Source organism: Elgaria multicarinata, chromosome 5 (assembly GCF_023053635.1).
Source record: "Elgaria multicarinata webbii isolate HBS135686 ecotype San Diego chromosome 5, rElgMul1.1.pri, whole genome shotgun sequence".
NCBI classification, from domain to species: domain Eukaryota; kingdom Metazoa; phylum Chordata; class Lepidosauria; order Squamata; family Anguidae; genus Elgaria; species Elgaria multicarinata.
In genome coordinates this window covers 74,724,373-74,751,929 of record NC_086175.1, presented here as the reverse complement: position 1 = coordinate 74,751,929, position 27,557 = coordinate 74,724,373, and the positions used below count along the sequence as shown (strand labels likewise).

At 42.9% G+C, this 27,557-nt stretch overlaps 1 protein-coding gene across 1 annotated transcript in view; it reads left to right on the top strand.

The window, feature by feature from the left end:
- The first annotated feature begins 1,506 nt into the window (after positions 1-1,506).
- IFNAR2 (interferon alpha and beta receptor subunit 2) overlaps positions 1,507-27,557 on the top strand; it is a 30,147-nt gene continuing 4,096 nt past the window's right edge. Inside the window, 10 exon segments of the mRNA XM_063126702.1 lie at positions 1,507-1,619; positions 9,459-9,552; positions 15,976-16,017; positions 17,337-17,466; positions 19,602-19,679; positions 20,559-20,666; positions 21,255-21,427; positions 22,489-22,631; positions 24,139-24,301; positions 24,515-24,636. Of these exon segments, the coding sequence (XP_062982772.1) occupies positions 9,510-9,552; positions 15,976-16,017; positions 17,337-17,466; positions 19,602-19,679; positions 20,559-20,666; positions 21,255-21,427; positions 22,489-22,631; positions 24,139-24,301; positions 24,515-24,636 (1,002 nt within the window). The 5' untranslated portion in view covers positions 1,507-1,619; positions 9,459-9,509.

The following is a 27,557-nucleotide window of genomic DNA, read 5'->3' as shown; positions in this document are numbered from 1 at the left end:
CTGCAAAGGATCAGGCGGTTAGTATCATGGCAATTAATTTGTTAAAGATCATGAGGAGATTAATAAAGAGCTTGACTTGAGCTAATGAATGCAATGATGAGCATAATAAGGATAAGATAACTAACCTAAGAATGTGTAGGTTAAGGTATACCCACAAGCAATACATAGTATTTCACCCCCATTTTTAATACCTGGGAATCCACAAGGATCCATGCTTTGGATCCATGGGAGCAGTATGAAACACCAGATACATGTTTTCTGATGTGATCTGCAGGGACAGATGTGCTCTGTGATTCAATGGTGGCATTTGGAGAATCCATGACAATGCATGTTCTAGATCTATGCTTTTGTGCCATGCTGCTGGTGCTGCGAATCACCAGATTTTTATGGAGTAATCTATAGGCTCTGATGCAACTGGCAAATTGTTTATGATTTTTCAGAGAACTATATAAACATAATAAGAATTCATGGGGATCCGTGCTTCAGAACCATGTTTCTGCGCTACAGAAGAACTACAAAGTACAGGATCCATGGTTTTTATGATTCAGTCCATGGGTGCAGATGTGATATGTGATTTGGTAATGGTGTGGGAGGCATGCCATGTAAACAAACAAACAAAATGAGGATCCATGTATTTGTGTAACAGTGGTGCTTTAAAGTGCTGGATATGAGAATGTTATGGTTCTGACCACAGGTGACAGTCACAGTCTGACCTTGGCCTTGGGAATATCTGGGTTGGGGAGGGTGGCATGTAGTCATTAATCACGATTTGTGATTTGATCATAGTTTTTGAGCAATCTGGGGAGGGGGGTGCATTCCAATTCAAGACGATCAATTTTTGAGTGAACTATGGAATCTAGTTTTTACCAGGAAGCTGCCTTATAGTAAGTTAAGTCATTGGTCCATCTAGCCCAGTATTGTCCACACTGACTGGCAGCAGCTATCCAGGCTGTCAGGAGGGATTCTTTCCTCGTCCTGTCTGAAGAAGCCGGGGATCAAACCCTGCACCTTCAGCCTGCAGAGCAGGTGCTCCATCACACTGAGATATGGTCCCTACCCAATCCTATGCTTACTTAGCTGGGAGTGAGTGCCACTGACCTCAATGGGTTGGCCTTACTTCTTAGTAGACATGTATAGGATTGCACGGCACAAAAGAGATGCCAAGTGGGTCCTACATTATTGACAAACGGGGGGTGGGGTGGGGGTGGGGGTGTCAAGCTACTAATCAAGCACCCTGAACCTCTTATGTAACATCTCGTCACACGAAGCTTGTCTCTGCGGGCGAGACAGAAACAGCAGACGCGGAGAGGGGGCGGGGAAGAGGGAGGGGGGAAATCTGCCGATGAGCGGAGGAATCGCTTCCTTCTCGCAGCCAGGCCGCAGCCAGCCCCTCTTCTTCAGCCTCCCCGGGTATGGCCCCGGCAGCGAAGACTAGACCCGCCCTTTCCCCCCATCTCCTCCCCCGGCTCTTTGTTTCGGTTTCGAACCGCAGAGGCCGCCGTCGCTGCTGCCAACCCGAGTGATGCCGCGTCCGGCTTGAAGAGGGGCGCCGGGCTGGGTCTCCACAGCCGCGGCGCAGACGGGGTCCGAGAACCGAAGAAAAAGCTCGCCATCGCCTGGTACGCTGCGTCTGGGGCTGGGCGCGCTGCCTACAAAGGAGAGAAAGCGAGATGCACGCCTGGTGGGACCTGGCTAGAGATGGGACTCTTTGGCCACAGCTAGACCTAAGGTTTATTATCTAGATAATATTATCTAGGTTTATCACATAGATGAACAGGTTTGACCCCTGGACGATCCAGGGATAAACATTAGGTCTAGCTATGGCCTTTGTCACAGTAAGCGGTCTGGTCTTGGGGAAATCCCCACCACAGCCAAGAGGCTTTGTTTGAGGCGCTGGGTTGGGACAAGATGCGGCCTTACAGCCTCCCCGGCCTTTCGTAGGGTTCAGACGTTCCCCCAGTATCAGCTTGCAAGATAGCAGGGGAGAGCCAGGAAAGTCTGACCTGACTAGCGCTGCTCGCAGGACAGCCTCGCTTGGAAGGCCAAGGCTCAGTCCTCGAATAGCAAGGCAAACGGACGGACCTCGTGCAGCCTTAGGCAAGTTTACACCCATTGATCTCACCAAGCTTTAGTGTGCTGAACTTGTCTGGACTTGGCTTGAAAGAGTGTTCCTGAGCCTGGGCAGAGTGCATTGCCCTGGCCGCTAGGAAGAAGCCACAGGCAAGCTCATGCACCTGGTGTTAGAGAAAAGGTGCCTTTGCGAGGGAGTTGCTGGCCTTTCAGCACTATCCTGCCACTGCTGTGTCTCTTGTGGTGAGAAGGAAATAGCTGTCTTAGGCTTTTTCTTATCTTTACGTGCCTGAGCTAAGATGCTTCTCCATGCCTCCTTAAGCACAAACAATGGGGCTTTTGTAACATTTAACCTCATGCCAAGCTTATTGTAGTAGCATTTAAAAGTAAGCTTGGGATTCAGTTAACTTGATGGGTCCTTAGATGTATTATGAAATATATAAAAAGAGAGCAGGCCTCTGTTCGACCAAGGGGCATAGATAGATGATGTTACAATGAAGGGGTGTAGTTCAGGGGGAAAGACCATAGCTCAGGAGAGCAGGGCTGTAACCCAGTGGTAAGAACACCTTCCTTGCATGCAGAAGGTCCCAGGTTCAATCCCCAGCATAGGAAAAGGAAAGAAATCCAGCCTTCAGTTCCTGTAAACTTTCAGTGTCGACAATACTGAGCTAGATAGACCAATGGTCTGACTCAGTAGAAGGCAGCTTTCTATGAATCCACTATAAGCAGACATTAAAATCTGATGCTCACATAGTCCAGGGCATTCAGATCACCAGGAAAGCCTGAAAATGGGGCATTTGTACCTCAGACCGATAGCAATAGCTTCTGCTTATCCTAGCAGCCAACTAGCATTTCAGCCAAGAGCAAGGGAAATCATGTGACAGGATGCAGTGATGTTGTAGATCCCCTTTCACACACTTGAGATTTGCAGTGGCAGACTACATTATGGGTGTTAGAATGTATTGTGGTGCTGGTTTTTGTGATTCTGATATCACATCTTTTGGGGAGGGAATACTTGTTTCAAACAAGATTGATTTAGTTGTTGTTCAGGCTGGTTTGAAGTAGCTCACAGGAACTGGTGGTGTGGATGGGTTTGCCACATACTCACGTGTCACCCCAATTCGGAAGTCTCGACAAAACTCTTGCTTTAGGCCCACCTTGTTTTATTTTTGGAAATTGTGTATTGGGTGGCTTTATATAAATGTATAAAACAAATCTTATAAATAATAATTCAGAGGGCTTCTTACTCACTTTGTGCTTCGTTCCCCTGAGCTCCCACATTTTCCAAGGGACTGTAAAACTTGCCTCACCTACTGTTAACTTCTTGCTGCCATTAGGGACATGGAGAAATCTGCATCGGATTTAAATGTGATTGGGTTTCGGCAAAACTAACCTGTGGGTTTCATAGCGGACTGGTTTTTATTGAGTTGTGTGGTTTCCAAGGACTTGCAGATATTTTTTTAAGAAACTTTTGGCGGGGATTTGTGCACTTGCAGTAATGAGCATTTGCAAACAAACAAAATTCTCATACAAGAAATCTAATTCTGTCAATGAGCAAATGATGGAACAAAAGATTCCTGACAATTCACAAAACACAGATGGAACATATTTAACAAAACCTGTACATCCCTAGCTGCCACTACACTATCTAAAAACCCAGTTTCATCTATTTAAAGCTGGGCCTGCACTATGAATAAACTCCGCTGAAGTTTACAAGTAAGGAATGCAGGCAATTCCAATGGCTGCATGTGTGGCTACCATGGTCTCCGTTTTGCTGAATACGCCTATTTTAAGTAAAAGATTAAGGACTTAATTACATGAGGCTTTATTGCATGCTCGTGATTGGTCATGAACAGATTTTGCAGGTCCTTTACATGACATCAACTTCCAAGGTATCTCCCATGCTTTTTGTGCTTTATCTTGCTTTCAAAAAAAATGGGGGGGAAACCATAAAGAAGAGTCAAAAGCACAATTCTTTCCCATAAAATTCTGGAGTTGCACTATAACCACATCACCATCTACTGGCTGTAAAATGAGACATAGAGAAAGGTATTCCCCCAATCAAAGCACATGTTCGCCCATGTAAAGGAGCTGATCTTATTCTTGTGAAGAATCTGGAAGCAGAAGTCCCAGTAAGGATGCAGGATTTTAGTCTCATGTAGTGAAGCCCTGAGAGCCCTTTGTTTGCAATCCAAGAAAGACCACACAGTGTTTGTGTTTTAGTGCAGCCCTATGTTGTCCATAGAAAGGGTCAGATGTGATGGCAGCAGCTGAAAATTAGATTCTTTCTTTGCCATGGTGAATGAGAACCAGAGATGACCTAAGGCTCTTCACAGGTGCAATGTATTTTAGAAGTTTAGGGCACAATCCTATGCATTTTTAAATTAAAAAAAGTCTTACAACTCCCAGCATGTTGGAGATGCTGGGAGTTGTGAGAGTTTTTCCCCCTGTCTAAACATGCTGTTTAAATCACAACAGATAAACAGGGAATCAGGTCTATGGGATGAAGGCAAAAGATGCAAGAAATGAGTGGAACATTGATAGGTTTTAGAAAAAATATAATGCAATGAAAAGTTCAGTGGGGGGGGGATGGATGAAAGCAAAAGTTGAAGTTGCTCTTGCCTATAAGGCAATTTCCCCCCTCCCTTCAGAATCCAGAAGTCCAGGCCAGGAGAATTTCTGCCCTCTCTTCCAACAGGAAACATACACTCATTATGTTTATGAGCCAAATCAAATATTTCTTCCATTCCATTGCACTGTAGGCCTTGTCCTCAGTATCCCCTACATAGGACCAGAGTAACAGAATCCATTCATGTGCCCCATTCACCTAGAAAGCAGGGGTAGGAAGGTCTGTGTGTGCATGTTTAAATCCAAAGGTTTGCCTGGGTGAGGAGAGCATCCCCATCTTATCTTCGGAACATAGGAAGCTGCTTCATACCAGGACAGACTATTTGTTCATCTGGACTAGTATTGTCTCCTTAAACAAGCAGCAACATTCCAGGACTTCAGGCAAAGGGCTTTTCCAACATCTGCTACACAATTCTTTTCACTGGGGATGTTAGGGATTGAACCTGGGATCTTGTTCATGCAAATCATGTGCTCTGTATGACCAGGTTCACACGATCACAGAGGTGGCAGTAAGCCACAGTAGTTTCTTTCCACCCTCCACATATGTCTGTTTCCCGAGGACTGTTTTAGAGTTCTGGGTGATTTGTTACCCATGGCAACAAGCCACCCAGGCCAGGTTCACACAACACAATAGGCTGCACAGCCAAGGGTTATTACGCTAAGCCCTCCAGCACGCACAGAGGGGGAAATAAGTCACCATGGCTTATTTCCCCTTCCGTTGTCACGTGAGTCAGCCTGACCTCTGCTACCATCTCTGTCTTCCCAAGCATGTTTCTACCCGTAGCTTCTTTCCACTATTGGAGCTGGATTGGGAGAAAAGTGCCTCGAGTGGCAAGGTAAGGTAGAGCAAGCTGAGAGTTCAGCTCCCCTTACCCTCAACTGTCTTTTCATCAGATTCCACCCTCTGCTTTACTTGTTAACAAGGCAGACGTGGGAACGAACAAACATGGCTGCAACTGTATGGTGCACTTCTATTCCTAGTATGGAAACGCAGCACATTTGTCTTCAGTTAGCTTCCATCTCCCATTTGTCTTAAAGGCTACTGGCTTTTCAGACCAAATGAAGTCATAAGGGTAGAAATGTAACATTACTAGAAATTGTCAAGCCATGGGGGAAAAATGTGGTTTTTTCCAGAGGGAAATTGAAATTTGGGTGGGTGGGGGAATGGACAAATACACAATACTTATTCTTTTTAGTACTCCTTATTTATTTATTTATTTATTTGTATCATTTATATACTGCTGGATATAATAAAATTTCTCAGCGATTCGCAACATCACAGATCTAAAGTCACTTTGTTGCTTTAGGACACCTTTCCCCAACCTGGTGCCCTTCAGATGTTTTGGACCTCCACTCCCATGAGCCCCAAGCAGCATGGCCAATGGTCAGGAATGCAGGGAGTTGTAGTCCAAAACATCTGGTGGGCACCAGGTTGGGGAAGGCTGATTTAGGAACATAAAAAAGGTTATGTATAACTTGATTTGCTCATAAAATTATCACTAAAATAAAAAAAACTTTTAAAAGTAAACTCAGTAAATGTGTAATTATTGCCTAAATAAATTATATTTTTAAATTTATTATACCAAACATGGTAATTTTATGAGCAAAGTAAGTTAAATCTTTTAGGTTCCTATTTTATGTCTTACCAGAGGGAACTTCAGCAATTAATTCTTGAAAAATCTGAATCATCCTAGAACCCAGAAGAAGCAGGAAGAACTAGAGACATAGGAAGAGTGGTATGCAGCATCTGTTCCTATTTCTAGGGAATTTCCTAAACCTGTTCCTGCTTAGAAAAAAATAGTCTGAAGGAAAAGTTCTTGAGATTGTGTTTAGCTGGCTGGGAAAGTCACTCACCTATTAGGAATGATAAGCAACCATATTTAATTTAAGAACCTTTAAGCAATGTCAACCTACTATTTGAAGAGTGACATTTTATTCTCGCTTCTAAATAATTTCTGTTAATAAAAATATTTTTGTTGTTGCTCATTTTGAAAGATTGTCTCTAGTGGTAGTGTCAATCCCATGCCTATGCCATAGGAACTCGGTTACTGAGGCCACAGCTAGACCTAAGGTTTATCCTGGGATCATCCAGGGTTCGCCCCTGCCTGAGCACTGGATCCCCTGTGTGTCACCTAGATGAACAGGTTTGACTCCTGGATGATCCAGGGATAAACCTTAGGTCTAGCTATGGCCTGAGTTTGTTTTAGATTTGTTGTTGTTGTTTATTCGTTCAGTCGCTTCCGACTCTTCGTGACTTCATGGACCAGCCCATGCCAGAGCTTTCTGTCGGCTGTCGCCACCCCTAGCTCCCCCAAGGTCAAGTCTATCAGAATTTATTCTAGAGACAGCAGTTAAAGGTTTTATAGCTGAAGCAGCAATCCCCGGCGGTGAAGTCTAATTGGGAACTTTTTTAAAAAAAAATTGTGGCAGTCAGTTCCATAGACCCAAGCTTCAAAGTTATTATTTTTTTTTAAAAAAAAGAAACATATGTAGGATAACCCACTTTCTGTATTGTGACATACGGTGATAGTGGAGGGGTAGCCTACAATGTTGTTTTCACATGTGAATTTTAGATTAGAACTGCATTATTTGATTGCTAAAGCAACTAACCAGAACAAGCCCAGAAACACAGGACTCTATTTTGTTGTTTATTCGTTCAGTCGTTTCCGACTCTTCGTGACTTCATGGACCAGCCCACGCCAGAGCTTTCTGTCAGCTGTCGCCACCCCCAGCTCCCCCAAGGTCAAGTCTGTCACCTCCAGAATATCATCCATCTTGCCCTTGTCCTTTTGCCTTCCACTTTCGCTAGCATCAGCCTCTTCTCCAGGGTATCCTGTCTTCTCATTATGTGGCCAAAGTACTTCAGTTTTACTTTTAATACCATTCCCTCAAGTGAGCAGTCTGGCTTTATTTCCTGGAGTATGGACTGGTTTGATCTTCTTGCAGTCCAAGGCACTCTCAGAATTTTCCTCCAACACCACAGTTCAAAAGCATCTATCTTCCTTCGCTCAGCTTTCCTTATGGTCCAGCTCTCGCAGCCATAGGTTACTACGGGGAATACCATTGCTTTAACTATGCGGACCTTTGTTGTCAGTGTGGTGTCTCTGCTCTTAACTATTTTATCAAGATTTGTCATTGCTCTCCTCCCAAGAAGTAAACGTCTTCTGATTTCCTGGCTGCAGTCAGCGTCTGCAGTAATCTTTGCCCCCAAAAATACAAAGTCTGTCACTGCCTCCACGTTTTCTCCCTCTATTTGCCAGTTATCAATCAAGCTGGTTGCCATAATCTTGGTTTTTTTTTGAGGTTTAACTGCAACCCAGCTTTTGCACTTTCTTCTTTTACCTTTGTCAAAGCAAAAAAAACCAGACTGTCAAGAATGTACATATTAACATATTATGATATGGTGATTCCACTCACATATTGGTAAACAGATCATGATGTCGAACATCCTTATATGTCTATCAGTTAAAGATACAATAATTTGATTAAGGAATGGAAAAAATAACTATGTTGGGCATCTTACATGTGGCTTATATTAAGTTAGTCATGGGATTACAACCGAGAGCTTCCAGTTGAGAGTTTTATCGTACCATCCTCTTGCCTCATTCACCTAATTTTACCAGGGGGGCAGACAACAACATCTTCCGCTTGTAACCCTCTCGTGTTTTCCTACCGCTTTTCCCATCTATTTTTCTTACTATAGAAAATCCATTAAGGAGAAAAAATGCAATAGCTGCACAATGCTTTCTAATTAGGAACCCTCTGTCTGGAAGCACCTCCAGTCTGAATCCAACCCATAAAATGCAATCTGTAACATGTTTACTCAGAAGTATGGCCCTCTGGTTTCAATGGGACATTCTCCCATGTAAATCTGTTTAGGATGCACTCTGGGAGAACTGTGCATGTGTACTGCCAATATAAAACCAGACTTGAACTAGTGTGTTTCTGACTAGGACAGTTCCAGGTTAAACAGGATAGTTCATTTTGCCATTCTGTCTTGACATTGCTGGGCATGTCCCATGAGTTGCATGAAGACATGGGTAGGAAAGAGAGCTGCAGTGACAGCTTGTGATGTGTCTGCTGGTCAGGGACATCATAAATGACTGTTTGACTTGTTTTGATCATGTTTGCAGGAACTTTGATTTAAACCAGAATAAAGTGTTGGGCTTTTACCATGTGTTTTCATAGTCTGGATGTTTTTATTGCAGTTTTTCAAGCTATATCCACCCTAGATCCTAGGAAGGGGAGGGACTAAAAAGTCAACTAAATACCACGTTGATCTCTCATTTGAAGAAGCAATGTACAATAACAGACCATGGCTGACAGTTACAGTGGGTTGTATCCAAATGTGCCCTTCCTTTGATGGAAGGTTCTTTGATCCCATGGAGGCTTCCGTCAATGGAAGGGGGAGGGAAGCAATTTTTACAAATTTCCCCTTTCTCCTTCAGCCCCCCATGCCACTGGTCACACTGTTCCAGAATGTCCCCCAGCACTCTGGAATAGACTTGGGGGTGGGGGCACAGGGAGCTGTGGAGGGAAGGGGGGATCAGTGAAAATTGCTTCCTCCCACTCCACCACCACCACTGATTCACAGCTGCCTGCTGGATCAAAGAGCCTTCCGTGAATGGAAGGACACAGTTGGATACAAACCTTTACTCCCTTAGAAGCCACCCGAGAGAAGTTACATTGTGCTTTAATGTTAACCATTCAGGATAATTGTTATTGTTATCTGAGAACAATTGCATTTGTTATCATTGTAGATGCAGAATTAACATCAGCACTTGACTGCCAGTAGGATGAGGTTTTAAACCATGATGGCGCTTTTCACAGGACCACTGAATTTCTACAAACTTGGTGAGTCAAGTCCAGACAGAATTTAATATTTTGGACCTTCATCCTTCCTTTTTGTTTTTTTTTATACTATGTTTTTATACTATAGCTTCCTTTGCCAAATACATTTTAACTACCAAATTCTGCCATCTTTTTAAAAACAAACTGCTCAGCTGAAATGGAATATTAATAAACAAAACAGGAGTACATTCATTTAAACAGCTGACGTTCTGCCTGACCATGACCATGACATGGTCTGGTGTTTGTTTTTGAGTTGGCTTTGGTAATATATTTTTATTGGTTGTTTTAAAATATTTATACCTTTCCCACTCCTCCTTCAGGAATCCCCAATAGGTATTTAATCATCTTCTTTTTTAAGAACCACATCCTGAAATCAGAATTGCAACACTTCCTGTTACCATTTATAACCCTGGTCTGTGGTCTTTAACTTGTATGGGGATTTGTCTCTCTCCTCTGAGAGCAGAATCATTGGGCGGTGGGAGATACATTAATATTATATTGTTAATATTAACCATTGCTGGGGTTTGTATTTTGTACCTCTGTATGTTGATGCATTGTATCTCTGAAATCAAAACCCTGTATTCCTATTTTCCATGTCATTTGTGCTGTGTTTAAATATTACTTTCACTGTTGATCCATGAACTTATCATGGTCATCTCATTCTAATAATTATGATGGGGATGTGTAATTGTTCATTTCCCCAAGTTTTTAGAATAAAAAGTAAATGATTCTGTTCAGATGACATGCTAAGCCACGGTGGTTAAGCATTTTGAGCTAAGCATTATGGCTTAGCGTGTTGCGTGAATCATTCCTAACTATGATTGCTGCATAATCATGGTTTAAACATGCTCACTAACCATTTGTTGCAAAAGGGTTAGTGGTCTAACCATGGCTTAGTGTGTTGTCTGAACAGACCCAATATGTTAGCAGTTTCCATGCATATATCCTTGAAACATCCCCATTGCCATAGCATAAACTTAGAAAGGGAAACCATTTCATTGGACCAGCTGTCTATGCAACTCAACATATGATCATACCACTACTGTAGATTTTATACAATAGCTTTCAGGAAACTGTACTTGTGGCTTGCTAATCTGCTGCCTTAGGAGAAGAAACAGAATCCCTTACAATACCCTTAGAATTCATTAAAGAGATTAGCAACTGTTTTTCAACCGAAAACAGTTTTGCCTTTATACCAAAATGTGTGTACTGACCAAGAAGCTTAAGTAGTGGTTTTTATTTACTATGTGAAAGCCTGTTTTTAATTTGCAGATCTCTTTCTCTCCCAAGTTTTGCATCTGCTTCTCTTTGATTTTAACTTTACGTCCTATTTATTTTAACCCTTAATGCCTGTGCAAGTTTGGACAGAGAATAGTTTCTACAAATAAATAAAACCTGAGTCTCTTGACATAAGGGAAATGCTAACAGAGGTGAAAATGTGCAGTCAAAGTGAAGCACTTTTAACTCCCATTGATTTCATGGGGAGAGTGCTAAGGCTGTTGCATCTGATCCTCGTTTCACTAAGTTTGGTGGTTCTTACTTCTTGGTAAGTGTGCTGAGGACTGCTACCTTAAGTGTGCTTAACTTTAATGATCCCATCATAGACTTACCATGACGTTTTCCTTTGCTTCCAGGTCACCACCATTTGTTGGTGGTGACCTCGCTTCGGCTTGAGGCTGGGGGTGTTCCAGGGATGGGTCTCAGCCACAGATAGGTCTTGGGAAGGGTGGGAAAGCCAGGCAGGGGGCAGCCTCAATGAGCCAAATGGCTGCAGGAAAGCCCGTGCTTCCTCCTTCCCGCCATAGAGATTAACTGTTCCCACCCTGCAGCTGTGATGCTGCAGGGTTTTTAAGGACTGCATGGCCCAAGTGGTGCTGTAAAGACATCCCCCAGCTGTATGCACAGTTCTGCCCTGCATACGCATGTCATAGGATTGTGGCCTCAGCTTCAAGTGCCACAGCAGTTTTTGCCTCTTTATTGAATATGCATGTTAAAGAAAATAGAGAGGTAAAAGAAAAAAAAATTAATTGGATTAACATTAATTAATAGTAGGCAATTGGAATTAATAGCAGGCAATTGGAAGACAGCTCAGATACTGACAGAATCCCTGTGGAGAGAAAAAAACTGGGACAAAGCAATAAATGAAAAGTTGACACAGAAGTTAAGAACACATAGAGGGATAAAGAAAAGAGTTTCTTTCAGGACAGACTGGCAAAAATATATAGACTACATGAAAAAGGAATCAAACAGAACAACTTTGGCAGAAGCCTATAGAAATCTGTGGAACTCATTAAAACCAGATACTCAATAATCTTCTTGCAACAATTTGTTGGACTTGTCACAATTAATGAGATACTTCTATTTTGCATATTTTGTGCTGTGATTTGATGTAATCGACCAAGTGTGGGGAGGGAATGGGGAGGGATATAGAATAAGTATTGAAGTGTATAGTTTTATGTTTTATTTTTATTCTTGATTTTTTAGTTCAGTGTATTTAATAGTAAAAAATAATAACTCTACAGCAGCCTCTCCCAGCCCAACACTTATGGCTGTGTTGAATTCCCATCATCCCCAGCCTGCATGCCCAGGGATGATGAAAGTTGCAGTCCATCACTTCTGGAGGGCACCAGGTTGGAGAAGGTTGTTCTACAGATTAACGGAATGAATGCTACTGGTAAACACTGGCTATTTGTTTCAGAGAGAGAGAGATCAAAAGCAGCAGGGACAGTAAGGCTTTGCAATAATAAATTTAAGGTAGCCAGAATAGGCCATACCTATATTTATATTTTTAAGGAAGAGGAACTCATCTAAATAAGCTTGCAGTCCTGCTTCCAGTTAATGTTTATGTAGCTCTCTTAGCAAGCGTCATTTCTTCTTTTGTCATTTTTTGTTGTTGCAAAAATTATGAGGAAGAGGAAGGAGGATGTGGTCAAATCAGAATGTAACATATGCTGTACCATACCATTGTTTGGTGATCAGTTGTGCTCCTTTTCTAAAGTTGTTGCTGGGGATCAATGTGTTACTTAAGAAATATTGAGTTATGGAGAAAATACCTATAAACCATATGCTTAGGGTGACCATATGAAAAGGAGGACAGGGCTCCTGTATCTTTAACAGTTGCATAGAAAAGGGAATTTCAGCAGGTGTCAATTGAAGAGGGTGAAATTCCCTCTTCATCACTACAGTTAAAGCTACACTAGCTATAGTAGAATGACTATACACAAAAGAGGGCAGGGCTTCTGCAGCTTTAACTGTTGTGATGAAGAGGGAATTTCACACTCTTCAATTGACACCTGCTGAAATTCCCTTTTCTACATTACTGTTAAAGATACAGGAGCCCTGTCCTCCTTTTCATATGGTCACCCTACATATGCTGTCTGTGCCATCCTACACATTCTCAACAGGAAGCTTTCTTTAACTATAGAGACTTTTTCTTAAAGAAACAGCGTCTATTTCACTGAAATGATACCTGTTTTTACATTGTGTCAGACAAGCTGCTCTTCCCCTTGAGTCCCCTCGTTGTTTGACCAACCTTTGAGCATCCCATCCCTTGTAGTCCCCACCCAGCAACTGACTCAGAGACAACACAGCCACTCTATTGTAAGCATTGCCCAGACATATTCACATACCGCTTTCAACAAATACACTCCTTACATGAATCATTATCCTCCCAATTCCCACAAACATAAACATAAGCCAACCTGTTTTTAGTTCTTTTGAAATTCCTTGGCTACAAGAACAACAATATTTTCTTCTTTTTCAGGTGCTTTTATACGCTGTTTTTTGAGCATTTATAACTCATACCAGAAGCAAACCTTTGGTGTGTCTTGTATACCACAGGTGGTTCATAACTAGACTACACCCCATTTAACCTCAGGCACTGATCCTGTATTTGGTGAAAGTGGTATGTGAATATAAAAAGGTATTGTTTTCACTACTGGCTAAAATTAGCTAGGAGTAAAATCATGGGAACAATGTATGTCATATTAGAATTTACTTTTAAAGATTTTAAAGAAAATGTAGAATTCTTATGTAGGAAAGCCCCTAAAACTTTGTTAAAAAGAATGAGGGTGTTGTCTATATGATACTACTCTTATGGTTAATTTGATTGTTCATTTTATAGCTCCTAAAGGAGGAGACATCCTCTCCAAACGCATAGAGCACAATAAATTTTCTTTCTTTGAGCACCAGAGTTTGCCTCCTCCTTTGTCATTAGTTCTAAAATGAAGGGGGGGAAATGGCTACCTTCCAGAAAAGGGAAAGAGTTTCAGTGGTGAGCTGGAGGGAAGGAACTAGTCAAATAAGTTGAATTAGACAAACAGGAAGTAAGGGAAGCAGCAGGGTTGAGTACATGGGAACCAGGTGTCATGTACACAGTTGATTTGTTATTCTGACCTAGTATAAGGCAGCTTCCCATGACTTTCAGTATTCATAGGTATCCTGGATCAGCAGGATGCAGAGAAAAGATGGGGATGGTGCCGAATAGAAGGTAGCAGTGAAGCCATGGGTGCTTTCAGGCAGACAGCTCCTAGCCCTGTCAAATAGTAGGCCTTGTGCAACTATTCCAACTTTTTCTCCTTAATGGATTTTCTGCTGTAAGAAACAAAGATGGAAGAAGCGGTGGGAAAACACAGGAGGCTTATGAGTGGAAGACGATAATGTCTGTATTCCCATGACATTTTATTATTTATTTATTTATTTCATTTCTATACCGCCCAATAGCCAAAGCTCTCTGGGTGGTTCATTTTGTGAACGAGGCAGGGTGTTGACACCATAAAAGCCCAGTCTGGAAGCACTTTAGGATTTAGCAGGATGTCTGAGCTGAGGAAATAGCTTGTGGGCAAGAGGAAATGTCATCTCCTGGTAAGGTTGCTGATTTAAGACCAGCAACTCCTAACAGCAGTCAGAGGTAGGGAGAACATGGGGTCTAGATCTACTGCTAGATCCCTGGATGATTTGCAGTAGATCAGACAAGGATTTTTGACTCTCAATTGTTTAACAACAGCAGCAACAAGACGACTCCCCTCCCCAGTCCTAAACTGTAGTGATGAAATGAAGAAAGCTTAGTGAAATCAGGAGTGGATTTTGCGTGGAAGGACTGTGAGTGCTGTTCAGTTCCCCAGCTTAATACTATTTAACCCATGTTGTTTAACATTTACATGAAGCTGCTGGGTGCGGTCATCTGGAGCTTTGGAGTGTGCTGTCATCAGTATGCTGACGACACGCAGCTCTATTTCTCCTTTTCATCTTCAGCAGGAGAGGCTGCGGATGTGTTGAACCGGTGCCTGGCTGTGACAATGGACTGGATGAGGGCTAATAAACTGAAACTCAATCCAGACAAGACTGAGATGCTGTTAGTAGGTGATTCCGCTGACAGGATGGGGGGGGGGGGTGTTCTACCGGTTCTGGATGGGATTGCACTCACCCTGAAGGAGCAGGTTCGTAGCTTGGGGATTCTTTTAGATCCATCATTGTCACTTGAGGCTCAGGTGACCTCAGTGGCACGGAGTGCCTTCTACAAACTCCGGTTGGTGGCCCAGCTACGTCCCTATCTACACAGGGATAACCTGGCTTCAGTTGTCCATGCTCTGGTAACCTCCAAGTTAGATTACTGCAATGCACTCTACGTAGGACTGCCTTTGAAGACGTTTCGGAAGCTGCAGTTCGTGCAAAATGCAGTGGCCAGATTGATTTCGGGAACCAGAAGTTTCGACCATATAACACCTGCTCTGGTCCACTTGCACTGGCTGCCTGTATGTTTCCGAGCCCAATTCAAGGTGCTGGTTTTGAATTATAAAGTCTTACACGGCTTGGGACCACAATACCTGACGGAACGCCTCTCCCGACGTAAATATACCCGGTCACTACATTCAACATCTAAGGTCCTCCTCCGGGTGCCTACTCTGAGAGAGGCTCGGAGTGTGGCAACGAGGGATAGGGCCTTTTCGGTGGTGGCCCCCAGACTGTGGAATGATCTCCCTGATGAGGCTCGCCTGGCACCAACGCTGCTATCTTTCCAGCGCCAGGTTAAGACCTTCCTCTTTGCCCAGGCATATGGCGGCACATCTTAATCACCCACATGTTTAGTTTTCTAATGGTTTTTAATGCTTTATGTGTGTATGTTCTGTGTTTTAGAATTTTAAATTTTGTATACTCGTTTTTATCTTAATTTTAGAATTTCTATAAACCGCCCAGAGAGCTCTGGCTATGGGAGTGGTATATAAGTGTAATAAATAAATAAATACATAACAGTATTTTCAAATTACTCTGAAAAATCTCTCCTGCCCAGAAAAAAAGGCATGAATCTCAAATTCTGGGTTCTGTATGAAGTACGTTGCAGTCAGCATTGAGATGTCTATTTATGTAAATGTTGTTGATTGAACAGGTTTTCAATATTATTTTCTAATACATACTTTTAATTTATAGTGTACATCAGTGTTATGACTTCTACTTTGTACAACTTACTTGGTAAGAGTTTTAAAACTTCTTTAAACTACTTTCCTTGGGAAGTACTGCTGTTGTGACCAATATCCATGCTGCTATCTAATACCATAGACCAGCCTTCCCTTATCTAATACCATAGACCAGCCTTCCCTCCGGGTGCATTGGACTACAACTCCCACCATCCACAACAACCAGTCCCATTGATCTTGCTAGCTGTGCATAGTGGGAGTTGTAGTCCAACACATCTGGAGAACACTAAGTTGGAGAAGGCTCTTATAGACCCTGTCTATTAGAATAGTTCCTGTAGAAGCCCATTGCCATGATTGAGAACTGTCCTTGTGAGCTGACCAGCTTTCCTTTCAATGATGTTTGCAAAGAAAAGCTCTTGATGTTTGTGCCTTATTCAAATGAGTCACTTAAGGCTGCATACAGACCCACATAATTTTAATGATGAGTTCACTTTGGGTACACTCACTAGCCATCTTCATACATCACACTAAACCGTGGTTGTGCAATGTGCATGAGCTGCAACAAGCCCCAGTAAGTCACAGGCTTGCACGTGCTCTCCTCTCCCATGATGGTTGAGAGGAGGTTTTTGCCTGTTATTGCTTGCAAACCTCGGATCAGTTTCAAAACAAGCCAGCTTCAAACCACGGGTTGCAAAGCTGACTTGTTTACATTAACATAAACCACAGTTCTGGGATTGCATGCAACAACAAGCCGTTTTTTAAAAGAAACTGAAAGTAAAAGCTTCTGGTCCTCCTCTTTGCCATGCAGAAGCACACAAACATGAGGCTCGCTCTGCTCATTCCATCTCGAGCATGTTGGATTGAAGTTTAGTGACTTAGGGTGCAGTCCTTTCAAGATAGTTGGCAGCCTTCAAAGTCGGAGGCTGCCAAGTATCCAATGTAGGGTGGCCAGAGGATGGAAGCGATTGTCACCTCCATGCTCCGGCCTCATTGCATTTTTGCTAGATGGGCTGTTTCGCTCATCAAGCCTCAGGGAAGGAGGTGGGAGGGAAGGAGGCTGAGGCGCACATAGGAAGCTGTGTGAGACAGCTCCTCCGGCAGAAACAATTGCAGCATTTCATTTTTGTTGTTGTTTTGTATGCCTGCACTCAATGCCAATATCAGTATATACTAAAATCCTGCATGCCAGTATTAGTGTTTCCCATTAAGTTAGTATGAATTGAATCAGCATAGCATTCACAGCCATGTTTGCATTGTTTTTTATTTGATGTGAAGGGCAAGGTGCATAGGTGATTATTTATGAATAGTAGGGCTGGACTTTTCAGTTGTTGCTAAGTTTTGTAACTGTGTTTTTTTTCCTCCCCCCACCTCCAGAAACATCTGTGTCACCATTCATCGTGGATGTGAAATCACAAGATTTTGAATACATTGTATCATGGAAAGGTGGAAATAATACAGGGACACCACCACCATGTTACCATGTGAAGTATAAAACAATACCCAGGTTTCTATTTTTTTATTATTATATATTCACATTTTGTAAATTATTATGAATTATTATTATTATTATTATTTATTTATATAGCACCATCAATGTACATGGTGCTGTGAATGATTGATATGGTATAAGAATCATTATTAGTTTAAGTATATCTACTTAAGTTCCTGCTACATAAAATACAGAAATAACCAATATTCTGTACCACCTTAAAGACTAATAGATTTATTGTGGCATAGCCTCCATGGAGTAGAGGCCACTTCATCAGAGGTTTGGAATGTTATCCACAGCAGGTTTGTTTGTTTGTTAAATTTCTATTCCACCCAATAGCCAAAGCTCTCTGGGCAGTTCACAAAAATTAAATTCTAAAACATAATTAAAACCTTTAAAAGTTTACAATATAGTAAAAACCAGCAGCAGTGTAAAGATGTAAAAACATAGTAACATATTTAAAAACAAAACTGAAGGACTAAACAGCATGGGAAAATAAAAAGGTCTTCACTTGGAGCCAAAAAGACCACAATGTAAGCATCAGGTGAGCATCTCTAGGAAGGGGATTTCACAACCGGAGGGCCACCACTGGAAAGGCCCTCTCCTTAGTAGCCAGCACCCTCACTTTGTTTGGTGGGGGGCACTCAGAGAAGAGCCTCTGAAGATGATCTATATATGGGAGGAGATGATCCTTCAGATAAACTGGTCCCAAGTGTTTTAGAATTTAAAATTTTAGAATTTTAAAAGTTAATGACATCACTTTAAATTGGGCCCAGAAATGTAGCGGAAGCCAGTGCAAATCACAGAGCACTGGCATAACATGACCATATCAACCAGTCCCTGGCCATGGCTAGACCAGGCCTATATCCCAGAATTGTCCCAGGATCATCCCTATGCGTCCAAAGGACACACAGGGGATCCCGGGAGCAGGCAGGGACGACCCCTCCATTTGCCTGGGATAATCCTTAGGTCTAGCTAAGGTCCCTGTTAACAATGTTTCTATCCTAATTTGGACCAGCAGTGGTTTCTGGAGAATTTTCAAAGGCAGCCCCATGTATAACACATTGTAGTAATCCATACAAGACGTTACCTGAGCATGGATAACTTTAGCAGAGCTATGTCTGTTCAGATGAGGACATAGTTGGTATATCAACCTCTCAAGCAGCTTGCCCAGGAAGGGGATATTGGCAATTGTTCTCATCTGTTAACAACTTCCAGATTCAGGTTAGGCTTTTTCAGGAGTGGCATAATTACCACCTCCTTTAAAAAGGCTGGTACCCCCGCCCTCTTAAGAATAAATGTACAAGTTCCTGGGCCCAGTTGGACATCCCTCTTCATATTAGATGTGATAAACCATGAAGGACAAGGGTCACGCATGCAGGTGACTGACTGCACCTTGTCCACTTTCCTGGCCCCCAACAACTAAAATCATCCAAACTAAACCAAGTCAATGCTCTGAACACATCTGCTAATGGAACTGCACTAACTGTGGTGTCCAAGTCATGGCAGATTCAAGCTACTTTATTTTTGAAGCATTATGTAAACTTTTCACAGCATGCTACAAAGTTTTCTGCCATCTCTCTCCTTGGCCCAGTTTGCAGCAGGCTACAAACCACTCAGAAAAACTACACTCAGAAAATCTCCTCAGAAGATGCAATAGTGGTAGAAAAGAACTCCCTCTTTTCCATCATTGCCCTCACAGAGCAGGCTTGATAGTGAGCTCTCACCTATGTTTGGTCAATAGTTGTCCACCAACTGGGTTCTAGTCTGACTTCATTGCCCTCAGCTCAGTTGTACACCAAGGAACTGCCTGGGCTCTGCTCAGAGGGAGAGGGCACTTGGGCATGGGCGTGTCAACTGCTCAAGTCATCTCTGCATCCCCGGTCTGCATCTCTGACCTTTGGCCATGCTGCCTGGGGCTTATGGGAGTTGTAGTTCAAAGCATCCGGAAGACCAGGTTGCCTATCCCTCATGTAAGCCAACATCTGGCTGTTGGGTTTCCATCTGGTCAATTAAGGAATTGCCTAATTTGCACATAAACTAACATATGGGAGGAGTTACATGGTTGAGCTCTTATTAAACTATCACTAGAGGAAATAGATCAAACACATTAAACCTCCAATATTCCTTTCCTTTCTCCATTATGAAAGGTTTATTTGTCTCAATGGAACACAGTCAAAGTCATTAGAGGGAGGCCAGGTACCAGATGTTTCTTCCAGCAAATCCAGGTAAGTAACGTGTGGCTTAGAAGTTGGCGCTCAAATATATGTCTGTCTTTGTGGTGTTTCCAAACCTTGGACTCAAACGTTATAGCTTGGCTAATGCTTAGACTCCAAGCTTTACTGCATTTCATTAGGTTTACTTTTGGGGGCTGGCTTTTGAGGCTCAGGATTAAATCAGGAATGGTAGCTGGGAAAATGCCAATAAAATTCTATTCTGTTCTGGGGGAGCTTTTGATAGCCACCCTAATCCTTCCACTTTTCTGCACTCAGCGTGATCTAACGATGCTCCCCTTCCCTGACCTGTCATCCTCCAGGTGTATTGGAGTAGAACTCCCATCATCTCTAGCCAGAGTGGCCAATGGCTCTGCTGGTTGGGGATGATGGGAATTGTAGTCCAATGCAGCTGTAGGGCACCAGATTAGGGAAAGCTGAAGAACACAGTGGTGTTCATATTATTTATTTAGATTTGAAACCTGTACCATGCTGAGGGCTTAGGCTAGGCCACTAACGACATAACACATAATGCTATTTCTATACACCGATAAGATCAACAGGGATCACCAAAAAGGCAGTTCAAATGTGGAATGGCTTACCCAGCATTTATTTTTTAAGATGGTTGTGCTCTGGTTACTGTTCAGGGGAACAGAGTTCCCCAGCTGTGGAGACCTCGTCCAGAATGCACCCTACTTTTCCAGGGTACCTATGCTGTCAATCTCGGAGGCCCATTTCCAAGGGGAGTGTGAAAAATTCATGAAGGGGGGCACATGTCCTTGAACCCTGGGACTGATCATCAGACAGTCCTGGAATGCAAGGAGTGACTGGTGGTTGTTCCTTCCTGGGAGCTTGCTTCTTTGTCACACACACTCTCTTCTTCCCTTCTGCCAGGTCTCAGCAAAGTGAAGCTCCAGACCATCACATTCCAGGACCAGGGAAGCTGCCTCCATGTCCAACTGCGACAGGACCCAGTGTATCGTGGGAAACAGGCATTGGCAGGTGTGTGGCCAAAGGCAGGCCCAAGGCAACAGCCAAGGCAACAGTTGGGAAAAGGAAAAAGAAGCTAGGCACAGTCCTCATACGGGATTAGCTGCTTGGACTAAGAAGCCAGGCATTTGGCTAGGCCTTTATAAGTCCTGGTGCACAGGGATTGACCTTTGGGTCAACTGGCAGGAAGTCTAATACTGCAGCCTAGGTAATGACCTTGAACCACAGTGTTCAGTCTACCGAAATTGCCATTCCCATTCCACAAATACTCTCTCCCCTTTCCTGTCCTCCATCCCTAGAAATGGCAGTAGAAGAGCCAAAAGGGAGCGTTTTTCCTCATCTTCTCCCCTCACCAACTCTCTCCATTACACAGATTAAAAGAATGACAGGGTGTGGTGGACTGTGGTAATTACAGCTCTTTCAAGTACTTAGAAACAGAATTATGAAGGATGAACAAATATATGAAAATGCACCAAATATGCATTATACATAAGCCTCGTTGGGACCCACACAGTGTTGGTTTGCATGCTGTTGTTTTGAGTAACTGCTTTAGATCCAGCTGGAAAATATTTATTTGTTCCTTCCTATTTCCATTTCAAGATTACCCAAATCAGGCTTAAAGACCGTTGTGGAATGTTCCAATATCAGGCGTTCATTTTGTAACCTGACAAAAGAGTTCACAGATCCTTGCAAGCTTTACGTGATTTTTGTGGAGCAGGTCACAGAAACCGGAGCTGTGTTCTCATATAAAGATTTCATTCCATACCTAAACAGTAAGTAATTTCTTTTTCATTCATATTTGAAGCGCTTCTTATCAACAGCTGTTTAGACATCAATTGTTAGGGGACTGATCTCTTTTTGGTTACAATTTAAAAATAAATGAAATTGATAAAAATTAAAAAGAAAAAATAATTCTCAAAATAAATACATATTTGAAGCACTTGCTCAGTCCCACTCCTACGTTCATCACACAGACTGCAGTATCTTCTCTGTGACCCTCATGGATATCCTGCCATTAAGCAAAGTGAGGCAGCAATTTCAGGAGGCAAAATTTGGGTACCATTAAAGAGCACTTACTAAATGTATTATTTTAAGTTCTTAATTTATTACTATATTTTGATTGGAGGAGGAGGCAGCATTCAAATTTTCTGCCTTGGGTGCCAAGAGATGTATCTCCAGTCCTGAGAGGGGCTGCACCACAAACCGATGCCAAAAAAGCCAGAGGCAAAGGTATAGAACAAAAGCTGTTATTTATTGTTAAAATAAATCCAATGCATTTCAGACCCTTGGGTCTTTCTCAGGGTGATTAGATGAAATGCAAGGTATCTCTTCTATTTCATACCCTTCAGTCTCCTATGCCTTTGGCTTTTCCAGCATCTTTGGTGGGGTTTCCTTTTTTGGCTTTTACACCACAAACTGCTAAGATTAAAATATTAGTTTAGACGTTAAGATCAGAACACAGCACCAGTTGTTAGACTTAAAGTTGGCTTTCAGGATCAAAATTTACACTGAAGATGAAACCAAGACAAGCATGAAAGATCAACAAGGAAAAAGGCTTAGGCTGCAATCCTATGTTTAGACAGAAGAAAGTCCTATACTTCTTAAAGATCTACATTTGAAACCTCAAAGCTAATTAGTAGAACTTCTTTTGTGCTAATTTATTCTTGAATCCTAAAAAGACGTGTTTGGAAGTAAGTCAAATAGATTTCTCTCCAAGTTAGTTTTGCTTTAGATTGACACTTCATTAATTTGACTTATGAAAATCTAGACCAAAAATGCATGTTAGCAAATATCATTGATAACTTTATTTTATTTTGTTTTGTTTGTTAACCAGCTTGCCTAGCACCATCTCACTTTACGATTTCTGCTTGTCCCAACTGCATTAATGTGACAGTGAAACTTTCATCCTCGTTACTTAAAATATACCAGGAACTTGACTATAAAATCACTGTGACAAAAGAAGATTTCAAACAAGAGGTCAGTAATTTATTATTAAAAGAAAGTTCTCAGAAATCATAGAATAGCAGAGCTGGAAGGGGAAGGGGCCTACAAGGCCATCAAGTCCAACCCCCCGCTCAGTGCAGGAATCCACCCTAAAGGAATCCACCCTAAATCATCAAAACAAGTTCACTTCATCATTAAGAAGGTTGCTAACTTTTCAGCTCCAGTACATTCGCTACTTAGGGAGCAATCCTATGGACCCTTGAGAGCATCCCAGGTACTGTAGAATTTCACAGGTGCCCGCTCCCAAACCCATAGACACTCTTATGACTGGAGGGTGGGGGTGCTACATGTTCCAGCCATGCCAGCCGCCTTCAAAGTCACAAAAGCAGCCTCCGAGGGGAGAAGAGGGGCCTGGATATGAAAAATCCTATGGACTCTCCAGCTCTGGTCCCGCCCCCACCAGCACTCCTTTGCTAGAGAGGCTCAGAGACCTGTCTAGAAGGGGAAAGTTTAAAACAAGGACAGAGAGACAAAAATTGCCTCCATTGGTCCTCCCGCCTTTCTGGCAGCAGCCCAGTATTGTCCATTCAGAACCCCCTGAGATTGGAGGCTTTCATCTAGTATGTGGCAGTCCCATAGGACTCCCTGATCCACAGTTCTGGTATTGGTCGCTGATCTGCAGTTCTGTTTGTGCCCTGATGCATGGCTGGAGTTCTATGTACATGGATTTCCCCCATTCATTTCCATCAAGTAGATATTTCAACATGTGCTTTCCTTGATGCTGAAGCGAATGGTGAAATTAATTCAGACTGACAAGGTTGTTCTTTTATATGCTTCAGAGCTCCTGAATAACTTGCTGGATTGAAACGGTTATTATTCCTTTAGTAGACTAATTCCTGTACCAGCAAGAAAGTAGGAGTGGGCATACCAAGAGCCAAGTCAGCAGAATAATATCAAAAAGCACGATGCTACCCTGACATTGCAAGAAGAAATGTCAATGGAAATATTAAGCAAAGAAGTAGAAATGTTGCTGTTATTTATTTGATAAGCCTCTTTGTATATTATCTCAGTAATCCTTCTATCAGCACTAGGCTAGTTTTATAATCCCCGTATATTGAAGTTGGGGTGCTGAGACTGAGTTCACACAATCACGGAGGAGGAAATAATCACAGTGGTTTATTTCACCCCACTAGCATGTGCTGGTCACATACCATGGGGTGTTGTAGGATGACGTGGTTTACTACCCAAGTCTACATGCCAACCTGGCTAGGTTCACACAACACAATAAGCCATGCCACCAAGAGTAATTATGCAAATCCCCTACACACGCAGGGGTGGGATGAAAGGGAGGAATAAGCCCCCAGGGCTTATTTCCCCTCCATGATCATGCAAACCAGAAGTGGGAGAGAGTGCAAGGCTGTATATTGACTTCATGCTAAGCTGAGCAGTTCACTACGTTCCACCACCTCTAAAATTTGTAACCGTTCTTAATAGCACATTTTAAAGCAATTGTCAAAATTAAACCACTTGTCTTTTTCAGTACTCTTCTAAAAATAGCAGACAAGAAATTTCTCACAGTGTTATTGAGAATTTGCAGCCAAATACAAATTATTGTATTGCCGTTGATGTGTCTTCAACTGTAGTGAAGCAGTGTGCTCCATCCCCGCTCAAATGTATTGTCACCGGCTCCAAGAATAAATCAGGTACCATGAGTTAAGTGGGTGGGAGCCTGTTCAGATTTTTGATTTGTTGAAAAACTAAACACTGATTGATTGATTTTGTTTTAGTATTTCAGGTAATATGCGCTTTTGCTTTCACATGTTCATATTATGGTGCTCTATATATCGGATAAAGCCATTATACTTTATAATGCCAAATGCATTGTTGTTTAATCACAGCAGCTCTTTTCCTTGCAGCTCTTAACATCATGCCAGCCTTCATTGGCATATTTATACCATTGGCAGTGGGAGTCACTCTGCTTGTCCTGCATCGAGCTGGTGTGTTTTGCTTAAAAATGCCAAAATGGCCAAAAGCCTTGGTATGTAGTCTTGGGAAAGATTCTATCCAGTTTTTACTAAGTATACATTGCACAACTGTTCTAAAGCAACATTTCCCAACTTGGTGCCTTCCAGATTATTATTATTATTATTATTATTATTATTATTATTATTATTTATTTATTTATTTATTTATTTATTTATTTATATAGCACCATCAATGTACATGGTGCTGTACAGAGTAAAACAGTAAATAGCAAGACTCTGCCGCATAGGCTTACAATCTAATAAAATCCTAGTAAAACAATAAGGAGGGGAAGAGAATGCTAACAGGCACAGGGTAGGGTAAGCAGGCACAGGGTAGGGTAAAACTAACAGTATAAAGTCTGCACAACATCAAGTTTTAAAAGCTTTAGGAAAAAGAAAGGTTTTTAGTTGAGCTTTAAAAGCTGCGATTGAACTTGTAGTTCTCAAATGTTCTGGAAGAGCATTCCAGGCGTAAGGGGCAGCAGAAGAAAATGGACGGAGCCGAGCAAGGGAAGTAGAGGCCCTTGGGCAGGCGAGAAACATGGCATCAGAGGAGCGAAGAGCACGAGCGGGGCAATAGTGTGAGATGAGAGAGGAGAGATAGGAAGGAGCTAGACCGTGAAAAGCTTTGAAGGTTAACAGGAGAAGTTTATATTGGATTCTGAAGTGAATTGGAAGCCAATGAAGAGATTTCAGAAGCGGAGTAACATGGTCAGAGTGGCGAGCCAAGAAGATGATCTTTGCGGCGGAGTGGTGAACAGAAACCAACGGACTGATGTGAGAAGAAGGAAGGCCAGAGAGAAGAAGGTTGCAGTAGTCCAACCGTGAAATAACCAGTGCATGAACAAGCGTCTTGGCGGAAGAGACAGACAAAAATGATCGAATCCTGGCAATATTATACAGGAAAAATCGACAAGATTTAGCTACTGCCTCAATATGAGGAATAAAGGAGAGCGAGGAGTCAAATATAAAGCCAAGGCTACGAGCTTCCTTGACCGGAGTAAGCGTAACATCATTGACAGTAAGAGAGAATGAGAGATGAGGAGAAGGTTTAGGAGGAAAAACGAGCAATTCAGTCTTTGCCATATTGAGTTTCAAACGACGATGAAGCAGCCAAGCTGAGATATCTGAAAGACTTCAACTGCCATCAGCCCCAGCCAGAATAGCCAATAGTCAGGAATCCTGGGAGTTGTAGTTCAAAACACCTGCAGAGCACCAGATTAGGGGATGGTCATGTCTGTGATGGGGAGACAGAGCCCCCTGGATGTAACATGTGTCCCCTTGGCCTCCATTCAAAAATCAACTAATTTGCTCCTTTGACCCTTGTAGATTTGAGATGCTTTAGCCTCATTCTTGGGTCAACTCAGGAACCTACAGGAAAGACAAGGTTCCTCTACCCTACCTTCTGTGAGCGGCATACTGTTTTTCACGCTCTTCTCATATTTGGCTCTACATGCTCGGTCAGTGGGCTGGTTTGCACCATCACAGTGGCTTAAGCAACACACAGTAACTTGTTTGTTTAAGCTGTAGTGCATGCCAGGCACCATTTACCTAATCACCCACTTGAGTGCAGCTTGTCATGTCATCCGAACCCCCAGTGGCATGGCTTGTTGGAAAGTGAAACTGCCCTCAAATAACAGCCCATGGATTATTTGAGTATTGTTTCCCCCTCCAACAAGCCATGCTGACATAACAGGCTGTGCTCATGCAGGTGATTATCAGGGGCTGTCTTCATTGTGCCAGGTTGGCACCGCCTCTCTCCAAAACCCCAAGTTTTTCCTCTCCCAGGGTGAACGCCGAGGAGGGAGTGCAGGGTTTTTAGCAGCCATCCGGGTACCGGAGCCACCCACCACCCTCTTCCTGGTGGAAGGTGACCAAGCGCCAGTCACCTTCCACCAGAGACTGCCCCCGAACTGGCCCTGGAGCAACGTCAGATGGCAGAAGAGCCGTACTGACATCGCTCCCATTGAAAAAGTCGAGGTAAGTCCCCAACTTTTTCAATGCGCAGCTTCAAGGGAAAGCCCTGTGGTGGCTGCAGCACTGTGGCTGCAGCACTGTGGCTGCATCATAGTATTTTAAAAGCAATACTTCCAATGGTAATAATTTACAGAGCATCCTAGTGGGGTTTTGGTGGTGGTGGGAGCTAAGAGGACAAGTTGGGAGGTGCGGATGCAAGAAGGATTCCCTATCATTGTCCCATCAGATCTTTGTTTTTGATTTTCAATTGAAAGATGCCTACTTCAGCTCAAGGCCCAGTCTAGGGATGAGCGACAGGAGTAAGGGGCGCTTTGGGTGTAGTAGATTCTAGGCCACACCCAACTTGCCCCTGCAATGGCCCAATTTAGCCCTTACTGCTGAATGAAAGACTGCCAGCAGTTCCCGTCTTTCAGGTGTACTGGGGCGAATCTCTTTTCTGCCACCGAAAGGGCTCATCTGCCCCTGATCAGCTGGCCTTTGGCAGGGGTTCGGATTTCATTGCCCAGCAATGTAACTAATAAGATATAGCTCACCTGAAACAAGGGCAACCCCCCCCCCAAAGAAAAACCTGTTCCTTTGTATGTGTTCATTTTCTCCATAGTTAAGTAAATGGGAGAGCGATCCTATGCCCCCTAGACAGCATCAGAGGTGGGGGGCAGGATATTTCAAGTTCCTGGATCCAAGGTTGGAGACAGCACTCCAACCTCAAATCCAGGAATCCGTGCTCCAACCCTTCTCCCCCTCACAGCTGGCACAAAAAGAACTGTGCCAGCTGCCTCTCAAAGGTCAGGAAAGTGAGAGGCATTCCAGTGGGCAGGGAAGGGTGCGGACTGTAGAGGTCAGGATACAAGCTATCCTGGGGCCTCTCCAGCCTCCTTCCCTCCCACTCCAAAACATCCCAGCTAGACAGGCAAAAAGCCCATCTAGCAAAAATGCAGAGTGAGACCTATTTATTGCC